General features: G+C 32.4%; 1 protein-coding gene across 2 annotated transcripts; it reads left to right on the top strand.

Moving 5' to 3' along the window:
* The first annotated feature begins 922 nt into the window (after window positions 1-922).
* On the top strand, window positions 923-11,301 carry LOC107007574 (geranylgeranyl transferase type-2 subunit beta 1-like). 2 transcript variants are annotated; one of them, XM_015206249.2, is made up of 11 exons: window positions 923-1,079; window positions 1,646-1,720; window positions 7,257-7,311; window positions 7,769-7,919; window positions 8,196-8,312; window positions 8,583-8,649; window positions 8,842-8,990; window positions 9,691-9,824; window positions 9,903-10,001; window positions 10,113-10,188; window positions 10,777-11,301. In XM_015206249.2, the coding sequence occupies exons 3-11, from the start codon at window positions 7,258-7,260 to the stop codon at window positions 10,875-10,877; spliced, it is 948 nt and encodes a 315-aa protein (XP_015061735.1). In that variant the 5' UTR covers window positions 923-1,079; window positions 1,646-1,720; window position 7,257; the 3' UTR covers window positions 10,878-11,301. The 2 variants fall into 2 exon arrangements, with proteins under 2 accessions (XP_015061735.1, XP_015061734.1); XM_015206248.2 differs by having other exon boundaries at window positions 924-1,079; window positions 1,650-1,720.
* The last annotated feature ends 1,199 nt before the right edge of the window (window positions 11,302-12,500 follow it).

Below are 12,500 nucleotides of genomic sequence, written 5' to 3'. Positions count from 1 at the left end.
GTGTATATGTGTATTCCTCCACTCCTTTTAAAAATATATAGTATAGTTCAAAAAATATTGTGATTCATTATTTGCTGAAAGTAAAAACTATAAAAAATAACTGTTTGCAAGTTTCTTACCATTATCCGTAAAAACGGTAAGAATTTAAATGATATTTAAAAAAAGTGAAAAATATAAATATAATAATAATAATTTTATTGTTGTTGTTATTATTATTATTATTGTTGTTGTTATTATTATAACTAAAAGGGAGCGTGAATGTGCATTGAAAAAACATATTACACGTATTTGTTAAAAAATTAATTAATATAAACAAACTGCAAATATATCAGAATTTATTATAAAATATATTACTATTATACATAGATTATTATTGTTATTATTTTTAGTAGTATTTAGTTTGCTATAAATAAGAAGATTGTGAAATTTAATTAAAATTAATCTTTTAAAAAAATAAAAATACAGCCGTTAAAACAACATATTTACAGAACAAGTTTTTCCTTTTTTTTTTCCATTTAATTTCAAAAACGGCTTCGAAATTATTTTAAAATAAAATAATAATTTATTATTAAATCTATTACATGAATTAATTTTAATTATTTAAATATCCGTTTTTTTGTAACACGTAAGACTTTATTCGGTATTGTTTGTTATGATTTTTATTTTTAGAGTCAAATTTTAAAAATTTTGATTAATATTTTAAAATGTATTTTTTCATCATATCAATATGTTAAAAATTGTAATTTATAGTATTTTTTATATAGTTTTAGAATATTTGATCTTTTTTAAAATATCGAATGAATGTAATCTAATTTATTTTTAAAAATTAGTTAATTTGATTTTTAATAATCGTAATATGACAAATAATTTCGGATGGAGGTAGTAACAATTAGTTTGGGAGGAATTAGTTTCTCTTTTCTCTCTAAAAAAAAAAACCCTCAAGTCACACCTCTTCTCCAAAGCTCTCCCATCGATCTCTTACGCCCACCCATCCCCGACCAGCGCCCACCCCACCTATTCCCGATCGGCGCCCAACCCAGCAGCAGCAGCAGCAGCAGAGGCTGCAACAGCAATCTTGGGTATGTTTCAAATTTTCGAAAATTCATTATAGTGTTTATTTAACACACATATTTGTTCTATAGGGTAGATGACTTGTTAGAGTTTAACAAATGGAAGAGATAAGATATTTTTTTTTACAATAATTCACAAAAATGAGAATTATAAGGTAAATGATAAAAGACTTAACTTTGTTAACTTAAATGATAATTACTACAAAATCCAAGTTAAATATATTTGATAAAATTGAACTCAACTTAAACAAAATTTTACTTTTTAATCAGTAAAGAGATCATTTTCTTTAATCAGTGAAGAGATCATTTCTTTTGAGGTTTAAGTGAACTAGGATTACCAAATTTAGCAAGTATAACTACACAAAGATTTAAAGAAAGTTGTTTACTATATTTTCTTTTCCAAAAGATTGGAGAATTTGCAAAAATAGTATAGAACCATTTAGTTTGATCAATTTTAGGTACTTACTGATCCTAAAATTGTCTGAGCCATTTCTTGAATGTCATTATGTTATAATGACTGAAATCTCTTTATAATGACCACTGAAGAAATTTTAAATTGTTTCTTTTCGTGCTAGGCAGCTGAGGAAGCTCAATGTTTTAAAAAGTTGATACAGGACTATACTGCTTCTTTCATCAAAGTAGGAGATAAGGTTTGGTGTTTCTAAATTTCTAAAGTTCAAGTACAATTGTTTCTTATAATGTGTTTGTGTCCATCTAGTATTAATACTTAACTTTAATTTTGTAATTATTTGTTTGTATTCATCGAGTGTTGACACTTAGCTTTATATTAGGTGATAATGTGTTTGTTTAACATAAGTACCAATACTAGCTGATCCTATTGATGACAAAATTGAATTGTGTATATCTAGTGTTGATACTTAGCTTTAAATTTTGAAATAATATATTTGTTAAGCATAAGTACAAAGTACAAACACTAGTTGATCCTATTGATGACAAAATTGATTTTCTTGCAATATCGATTTTGTGTTATTTAGTGTTGATACTAAGCTTTAATTTAAGAATAATGTGTTTGTTATGTATAAGTACCAACATAGTTGATCCGATTGACGTCAAAATTGATTTTCTTGCAATATCGATTTGTGTCCATCTAGTGTTGATACTAAGCTTTAATTTATGAATAATGTGTTTGTTAAGCATAAGTACTAACTCTAGTTGATCCTATTGATGACAAAATTGAGTTTTTTTTTGAGAGATCAATTTGTGTCCATCTAGTGTTGACACTTAGCTTTAAATTTAGGAATAATGTGTTTATCAAGCATAAGTACCAACACTAGATGATCCTATTAGTTGGTGGATTAATTGTTGGAATTAATTCAAATTACTAGTTAGAGTTAATGATGTTTAGTTGTCGAAATAAGTTCAATTAAGTTTAGTTAACCTCTAGCTAGTTTGACTCGTTATTCAAAATAGAGAAAATGGTCTAAATCCCTCCAACCTATACTCGAAATTCCAACTACACACTCCAACTTCACGGGTGTCCTATCCTCTAGCATTTTATTTCTCTATTTAGTGCACACCTGAGTGTTGACATGTTATAGGAGGTGAGAACACCTTCTCTAGGCGTGTTAGAAGAAGAAATAAACCAGTACACGTCAGAAGAGACAATAAATTGGTAATGGTCATCTTCCCGAAATTAAATTAAATTTTGTTCCTTTTCCCCACCATTAATCCTTGTTCATTCTTCAATATGTTGACGATTTTCTTTCAAGAATGACTAGTTTTTAGTTGTTTATGTTCACTTCTACTTTAAATCTTGAAGTAATATGCTCTAATTGCTTATTTAGGTTCTCTAGTTTGAATTTTGAAGTTTCTCTAAATTTGTTGAAAATGACAAATGAAAACTTGAATAAGCTTTGTATCGATGAATCAGACCTAATGCGCTCAGGTGCTGTAGTGAGATGTAAAGCTGAAATTTTGCTGAATTTGTAAACTTTTTGATCGAAATTAAATTCGAAAAAAAGATTTTTGTCTTACCCTTGCTATGAGTATGTTTTTTCCCTTGTATTCTTGATTCTCTTTATAAGGGACAAAGAAAATACACACGAGAATTCTTGGATTATCACCAAAATGCTATTTAGATGTTGTAATAACACTATGGTGTGGGAGATTAAAAGGGAGAAAGCGAAAAGAAAGAATTTGGGGTAAGGGGTGAGGTCATTCGATCTTTACAAGGAAAAAGAAAAGGTAATAGTGGGGTCCGTGCATGTAAATCACGTTAGTCAATATATTGGGTTTATGTGTACTGGTCAACACTCAGGTGTGCACTAAATAGAGAAATAAAATGTTAGGGGGTGATAGAACACTCATAAAGTTGGAGTGTGTAGTTGGGATTTCGGGTATAGGTTGGGGAGGCTTAAAACCATTTTCTCTTTAAAATAATGTGGTTTAGTTGGTGGATTCAGTTGTTGGAATTAAGTCAAAATTTGTTAAGAGTTAAAAAATTGTTTAGTTGTTGAAATAAGTTCAAACAAATAATGTGGTTTAGTTGATGAATTTTGTTTTTGGAATTAAATTAGTTAGAATTAAAGTTGTTTAGTTGTTTAAATAAGTTAAATGATAATGTGGTTTAGTTGGTGGAATTAATTCAAAAGTTGTTAGAGTAAATATTGTTTTGTTGTTAAAACAAGTTCAAATAAATAATGTGGTTTAGTTGATGGATTTAGTTGTTGAAATTAAGTCAAGACTAGTTAGAGTTAAAGTTGTTTACTTGTTTAAATAAGTTCAAATAAATAATATAGTTTAGTTGGTGCATTTAGTTGGTGGAATTAATTCAAAACTAGTTTGAGTTAATATTGTGTAGTTGTTTAAAATAAATTCAAATAAATAATGTGATTTAGTTGGTAAATTTAGTTGTTGAAATTAATTTAAAACTAGTTAGAGTTAAAGTTGTTTAGTTGCTGAAATAAGTTCAAATAAATAGTGTAGTTTAGTTGGTGGATTTAATTCAAAACTAGTTAGAGTTAATATTGTTTAGTTGTTGAATAAGTTCAAATAAATAATGTGGTTTAGTTGGAATCAATTCAAAACTAGTTAGAGTTAATGTTGTTTAGTTGTTGAAATAAGTTCAAATAAAGTTTAATTAACCCCTAGCTAGTTTTACTCATTATTTGAAATAATTTGGTTTAGTTGGCGAAAATAATTCAAAACTAGTTAGAGTTAATGTTGTTTAGTTATTGGAACTAAATTATCATTATGGTTTGTGTAAATGGAACCCGATTGTAGTTGGATGTATAATAAAAACAATCCTGGTCGAACGGGTATGATTCCAGAATTTGCAGAAGGTCACTAGTTTTATATATCATGCAAAGACTCTTGATGATATTTTAACTTCAAGATTGATTAGGTGTTTGTGAAATTTGAGATATCATACTACAGAGAATGTTGCAATGTATCTTGATGAATGGATTCAAACCAAGGTATACAGTTTGGACTAGTCATGGTAAGGTTGAAAGTGACACTATGTTTTATAATTTTGTTGTCGGTGAAAGTAGTAGATCTAAAGAGCATAATTATGTCCAAGGTGCTAGAATGTTAGATATGGTTGATGATGCTTTTGGGATGCATTCTGATTTTGAATTTGGGGAAAATATAGAAGAAGCTCCCAATGAAGAATGTTAACACCTTTTTCCCGTGCATATTAAAGTTTAGTTTTAAAATATGTTGTGCAGCTAAATGAAAACTAGAAGAATATTTGACTCATCCAAATGGCCTTAAAGAGTTACAACCAAATAAATATAAGGCGTGCTAATGTCTCCTAGGATGGAATTCTAAAATGCTATATATTGTAACATTTCTTTAGTTTCTAAAAGCTTGTACAATACCCTGTGAAGTTCAAGATTTTGGACCTTTTCACTAAAGAGTGTGTGAGGCACCGTTTGAGGACCAACTAATTACTAAGTTTAGTTATCACTTGTTTCTAAAGGAAACACCAAAAGATAGGGGAAAACAAAATATATTGTCCTTACACTATCCATACATGCTTCAATCTATATATTATGTAGCTTTGGAATAAATATACAAGAAATGGTCTAAATCAACTAAGGTTGTGCACTAGACTTTGTAATATGTCATGTTTGGTCATAAACCTAAAATAAACATTTGAAAATTACGGAAAAAAAACTATTGAAAACCAACTGAAAATCATGAAAAGACATCCAATATATCAGCCACAAAATAATAGCAAAGACATTATTTCCATATTCTTATTTTCAGAATTATTTCACTTAAGTAGAGGTCACTTAACCATATCAATGCATAAAACTTGAATGGGAAATCATCGAGAAATAAAATCTAGTACACCGCTATAGAAACGTCATTGAACTTGATTAGATAAGAAGCTCCAGTATAACTACTTAGGAAACTTTTTAAAAGATGTGTTCCTCTATCAGAGATCCTTTATCAAGAGATCCCTAGCCACAAAAATTGTCAAGTATTGTATAGTGGCTCCATAAACAGCTTGTTACTGCAAACCAAATCTAACTAATGCATTCCTGAATATGCCTTCATTTGAGCTATTATTTTAATGAAAAGTTCAAGAGCTGAAACATGAATCCCTCTCTGTCCACTTTTATTACCCTTGATACCAAGAGAGTAACTATCACCAAACTCTCAAACTCAATAGCTACAAAGTCGAAGATGCCTCCAAACATGTCTTCTGATTTGAGCTCTTGCCTCCCTGTTTTGCATTAAACTTAACCATGCATCCAAAACATCAAATACAGGTATCAGGCCTTGATCATAATGCATTCGCCCATTGCCAGGTCCTTAAGGTTGTAGTTAGCAGTAAATTTTTCGATCCGATCCAGCAAAAGAGAGGATTAAGATGCATGTTGCTCTTGAAGAATATTGTTATTTGATCTTCGGAGTATTGATATTTCATTACTATGTATAAGATTTGTAAAATGGTTTGCCGGGAGTGCAATTGCATAGCATGCTGATATGGTATTGCTTTTATTCTAGCTATACTGGAGCGTTTTAACTAATCAAGTTCGATGACATTCCCATAGCAACGTACCAATTTTATCTCTCTATAATTTGCCATTCAAGTTCTCTGTATTGATATGATTAGGTTTGATAGATTTAGGAACCCTTAGCTGAAGTGAAATAACGTGGAAAAAAGGAACATGGTAAAAATGTCTTTGCTACTATTTTGTGGCTGATATATTGGATACCTTTTCATGATTTTCAGCTGGTTTTCCATTGTTTTTTCTGTAGTTTTCAAGTGTTTATTTTAGGCTTACTGACCAAAAAATAACCTATTAAGAAGTTTAGTGCACAACCTTAGTTTTTTTGATGAATAACTTGTATATTTGATTTTAAAGCTACATAATATGTAGGGAGAAGTATGTAAAGATCTGCAGTATATTGCTTTCCACTTCCTTTTGGTCCTCTGAAAAAAATTGATAACTAAACTTAATAATTAGTCGGTTCTCAAGGGGTGCCTAAGTCCTAAGACTTTCTACTTAGTAGAATGATCCGAATTCTTGAACCTTTCTTAATTCACAGGGTATTTTACAAGCTTATAAAAACTAAAGGCATGGTACAATATATAACATTTTAGTTTTCCATTCTAGTAGACATTTGCACGCGCTACATTTTTTTGATTGTAACTCTGGAAGAGCCCTTTGGATGAGTCAGATGTTCTGGTTTTCCCTTGGCTGCAGAACATTTCTTAAAACTGACTTTGAAATGTACAGAAAAAATGTGTTAATATTCATAAGCAAGGCGACATAAACTAACTCTTTCTTTTTCCCATGGTTTTTGGAGTTTTAGAACTATGACAAAGTTGGATTTTCTTTTGTATGTCTAAGATAGGTGAGCTTATTTATTCTTCTTTGGTTTTCCTCTCTATTTTCCAGATAAGAGCAAATATCTTGATATTTTCACTCCAAGAATCTTAAAGCTATTTCTATATGTCATGTTCTTGTTACTATGATGTTTCATTATACTTGTAAATTTGGATATTACAGTACTTTAGGATTATTTGGTTTGGGACTTTGGGTCAACCATAAAGCAAGAAACCTAGTCATATGGTGTTGGAGAAGCTGAATTACAGATTTGAGACTGGATATTATGAAATGGAGTTCAACATTTTATTTAGGGTTGATTCTTTTTGCTTTGACTTACTTGTGCCTATCATCATACTCTAACTTACGTGCTCTGCAGGATGGGAGAACTGCAGGTGGAAAAACATGTTAAGTACATTTTAGCCGTTGAAAAGGTACTCTTGTTACTTCGTTGTCTTTTTTTCCCTTTCATCTTATTTTATATTTGTTATTGCATTACTTGTTACACGTAAATTTTCTACTTATCTGCATCGAATTTCTGATATGCATGCGGCTGGTATCTACTTCTTACATATGCGGGCACTTCCCAAACATATTACCGGAAGATAAAATATTTCTTTACAAACAGGCAAAAATTAAATGGTATTGGGAACAATTAATTCATTGTGTTTGAAGTAGACTTCAATGTGGCAGTTAGTAAGGACAAAGATTGTCCAACAACTCTAGGAGAAATGAATTCCCTAATTTTATAGTAGTGATTGACCTGCAAATATTTTACTTTCAGTTGCAAAATGAGTAAACATAATCAATTTTTTTTGGTGGATTGTTGGCTTACTATAGATATGTATATGATATTATTTTTACTTCTAAAATGTGCTCATATAACTTTAGAGAAAAGATAACTTTGAATCTGTGGTGATGGAGCATTTGAGGTTAAATGGGGCATATTGGGGATTAACAACTCTTGATATTTTGGGAAAACTTGATGCTGTGGATCAAGATGAAGTTATTTCATGGGTCATGCAGTGCCAACACGAAGATGGTGTGTCTTCTTGCACTTCGTTTTGTTTTGTGACACTAATTTTTATACATATTTCCAACTATATTGCAATATATATATACACACATATATATATACACACACACACACACACACAGATATATATATATATATATTAATGTATATTTATATATAAATGTATATTTATTTATTTATTTTTCTTTTTTCTTTACTCCCTCTTGTGGGAGAGTTTAACTGTTAAGTTACTCTAGATGATCTTTACGTAAAAATTCACTTCTCCATTTGTCTAATATGTAGGTGGATTTGGTGGTAATATTGGTCATGATCCACATATGCTGTATACACTTAGTGCAATTCAAGTCCTGGCCCTATTTGATAAACTACATGTTCTTGACGTTGATAAGGTGTCAAGTTGTATCCTTCATCACATCTTCTTGTCCCAGAGTTCCTGTCTATGTATATGTATGAAGTTTGTTGCACATTGACTGTTTTTCCCAATAACCTCAGAAATCCATACTGGTGTATGTTTGGGTCATTTGGTGAGTTTTCCCCGACACCTAAAATATGGTGACACTAATGTAGAAGACACTCATCAGTTGATTAATATTCATGTTATTGGCAGTGAGTCCATTAAACTACAATTGAGGATCTGTAACCAAGGATAAACTTGACTTTTTCGGCTAGATATTGCAGGCCTACAAAATGAAGACGGATCCTTTCCTGGTGACATGTGGGGAGAAGTTGATACACGGTAATAACCGCTCTATTACCGCTCATTTTGCTTACTGTTCTAATATCTCAGCACGCGTATGTAGTTTTCACGTATTTTATGTTCTTATAAAACAATTTTACTTATAGTTGCTGGGATTTATCTTTCATTTTAGAAATTTGGAACAAAATAATAGTAATATTAGAATGTGACCTAAACTAAGTCTTCTTTTAGGTTTTCTTACATTGCAATCTGTTCTCTGGCATTGCTGCGCCAGTTGAATAAAATTGATGTTGGAAAAGCAGTGAAATATATTGTAAGTTGCAAGAATGTGGATGGTGGATTTGGATGCACACCTGGAGCAGAATCCCATGCAGGGCAAAGTATGTTGAAATTTGAATAAAGAAATAAGTAATTTTTTTTCCATATTTTTCAGTAGTTGTATGGACCAAAACATGAACAAAAGCTTTTATGTGATTTGAGTTCTGTATTATGTTTGTTTCAGAGTTGCAAAATATTCGCAAGATTTTTTTATTTCATGTTCCAGGACTCTACCCCTAAGTAATTGTGATTAGTGTCTCATAATAGCGTAGTTTTGGTATCTGGATTAACAATCAAGATTAATTATGTGTTTGTAGGTCCTACATTTGTGATGCAAACTAACTGAGACTGCTCTGAAATAGAAAAATATCTATTTTTCTTGTTCTTCTTTTGCATGGAACAAACAGGGTTTGTTGGAGGACTTTGTTTCTCTTTAATAGAATATTTTATTTATCATAGCTCCCTATGTTAAAAAGTTGGGGAAGAGTGCATTTCTATTGCGAAAGATTCAATCTAGCCACAGGTTCTCCTGCGGCTACCTTGGTACTACTTCACCCTAGTCAAAGATTTAATATATACGACAGTTAGTCAAAGCCATAGTATCAAGGAAAAGTTAGGAGGGAGCAAGGTTGTGGCTATCATTTTTTGTTTTTAACCTCGCGTTACATTTAATTTCTATGTTTCGCTAGTCTTCTTATCATTTATGAGTCATTTTCTCCTGCATTATTATACTGCAATTGTTACTCAGCATCTGCATTGCAGTTTTCTGTTGTGTGGGAGCTCTTGCGATAACTGGTTCTCTGCATCATGTTGATAAGGACCTCCTTGGTTGGTGGTTATGTGAAAGACAAGTCAAATCTGGAGGTCTAAATGGGCGTCCTGAGAAGCTTCCTGATGTTGGTTATGCGTGCTAAATTGAACTTCCTATTTGTATGTCACTTGAGCTTCATTGATATCCCTGTTGTTTCTCTCAGGTCTGTTACTCTTGGTGGGTTCTCTCCAGCTTAATCATGATTGACAGAGTGCACTGGATTGACAAGGAGAAGCTTGCTAAATTTATTTTGGATTGTCAGGTTACATCTCCATTTGACCAGTTATTTCAGTTGCATATATATATATATGTTTTCATGTTACTGTTTGACTTATCATCAACTTACAAAACTTACCTTACTTTGTGAATGCAGGATACAGAGAATGGTGGAATTTCAGATAGGCCAGATGACGCGGTTGACGTCTTCCACACTTACTTTGGAGTCGCTGGTAAGAGTTCGATGATCATGCTGAATAAATATTAGCGTATTTTTTTCTGTAATGACATGGTGGATGTCATACTGTTTGGCATGATAACTTCATATCTGATAAGAGATGTAAACTTGGAAGTCTGTTAAGAATACATGACCTTTAAATCATAACTTGAGCCATGATGCCGACCTTTCTGACCACTAATGTGGTATCTTGGAATAACACCCAACATGGTTGTGTTAGCCATGAACATGATTAAAGATCTTTAGTTACTAACACCCCTACCATGGCTGTGTTAGCAATTTAATCAATGATGCCAACTTTCTGATGGAGGAGTTTGGAGGTTAGTGAAATGATGTGCAGACATGTTTATCTCTAGAAGAAATTGCAATAATCTCCTTCTGCATCTGAGATGATTTTAGAAACGTAAATTTATGTCAAAAGGCAAGTGATAAATAGGAATATTGTAATGATTTATGTTAAAAGTGGTATGCCGTACACCCATAGTTGTCTACTTCATTAACACGGTTCACTTTTTCTGAATGGTTGTAGTGTCTTTGAGACCTGACTGTCATAACTTATTCCTTTGTATTTTCTGCATTGCAGGACTTTCACTTCTTGAATATTCAGGACTAAAACCTATAGATCCTGCTTATGCACTGCCTGTTAGTGTTGTAAACAAAGTTATCCTTCCATGCCGTCCTTGATTCTGGTGCATAATTGCTTTTGGTATGAAATTACCTAAATGTTTGGCACTCGAAGGAAGGTGATTGGTGTTATTAGAACTGAAGCATTGTTTTTGTCACTGTGGCTGGATCCACATTCGTATGCTGGGAAATTGACCTCATCTCGTGTTCTTGTGCAACCTGTATTCTGGCTAAAGTTTTGAGAAACAATTTAATATACATACACCATTGTTTCCCTTCCATATTTTTGCATCTTTTGGGGCTCTTGATTGCGGGATTCTCATGTTTTGGGTTGTATGTCATGGTGGGTTAAACACCATGTGCTCCTTTAGCCGCCTCTTGACTGTAAATACTCGGGAGTTTTTCTAGTCCTTGTGTTTGTTACACACAGGAGAGTGTTGATACATTATTTTCTCTAAAATAACATTATTACAATATTGTTGTTGCTCATCTCTTCAAAAAAAAAATTAGAAAATGGTGGTGCCTTCAGCTCGTATATAAGAACCTGATCTTCAGTGTGCTAGCAGCGGATGCAGCTATCACAAACTAGCCAAAATGATTAAATTGCGGAAATCCTAAGGAATCATAAGGTGTGAGACATTATTATGATGGGAACATTTAGTTGTTGTCAAGATCAAGAAATGTCATCTCAGTTATTGATGCATTTTTCTTTCATTTCGATAGAATAAACAAAATCTAGAATTTTGTTTTGTCGTACTAAATTTGCTACTGCACACAGTATGCATTAAGATGAGTAAATTATGGTGTTATTCAAAAGTAGGGACGAGTATTAAGTGTAACGACCCTCTGGTTTTTGCATGTTTGATCCTCCCCTTAGCTTTGGGTTGGTATTTATGATTAGCTGGGATGGATGGTCCAATTTTCGAGATGATCGGATGAATTTTGGATGAGTTTTTGAAGTGTGGAACGGAACTTAGGAAGTTTAACCGAAGTCAACATTTGATGTTAGCGAGGTTGGATTCAGGTTTTAACTATTTTACAGAGTTTGGATGGTATTTTGTGACTTAGGTGGATGGGTCCCTAGGCGCTCCCTTGATTGGAATCCTTGGGTGTCTTTATGTTTGGAGTTTGACCACGACTAAAATATGTATGATGGAGTCAATATTTGGATTAGAATGGTGGGAGGAAACTTCCCTCTTCGTAGCCCTTTTCTATTTGTTTTGGTGATGGATCAATTGACATTGTCTATTTAGGATGAGGTTCCATGGTGTATGTTATTTGCAAACGAAAAATTACTAAATAATGAGACACGAAACAGTGTCAATGCTAGCTAGATTGGAGTTTTGGAGATAAACTCTGAGTCCAAAGGATTCAAAAGTAATAAAACGAAACATTTGAGGTGCAAATTCAATGTTGTGTTGAATGAAGTAGGCGTAAAAGTGAGACTTGCCACCAACTATTCCCAAGATGAAAAGTTTCAAGTATTTTGGATTTGTAATCTAGGAAAGTGGGGACATCAACGGTGATGTCACACGTCACATTGAAGTGACATGAATGAAATGTAGGCTTGCCTCTAAAGTCTCGTGTGATAATAAGGAACCGCCTGAATATGCGAAGGTACCTAATCATTCTCAAATTGTTTCAGTATGATGGACTTGGGTTTGGGGGGAGGGGGGGGGGGGG

This window comes from Solanum pennellii, chromosome 12 (assembly GCF_001406875.1).
Source record: "Solanum pennellii chromosome 12, SPENNV200".
In the NCBI taxonomy this organism is placed as follows: Eukaryota; Viridiplantae; Streptophyta; class Magnoliopsida; order Solanales; family Solanaceae; genus Solanum; species Solanum pennellii.
The sequence above is the reverse complement of the archived record's forward strand: the minus strand, read 5'-3'. Positions and strand labels throughout refer to the sequence as shown.

Bases quoted from the DNA above. Each gene is read 5' to 3' on its own strand.
- LOC107007574 (XM_015206249.2), top strand. From the start codon at position 7,258: ATGGGAGAACTGCAGGTGGAAAAACATGTTAAGTACATTTTAGCCGTT. The intron at 8,313-8,582 runs GTATCCTTCATC...TTTTTCGGCTAG, and splicing joins CGTTGATAAGGTGTCAAGTT to ATATTGCAGGCCTACAAAAT. The intron at 8,991-9,690 runs GTATGTTGAAAT...TCTGCATTGCAG, and splicing joins AGAATCCCATGCAGGGCAAA to TTTTCTGTTGTGTGGGAGCT.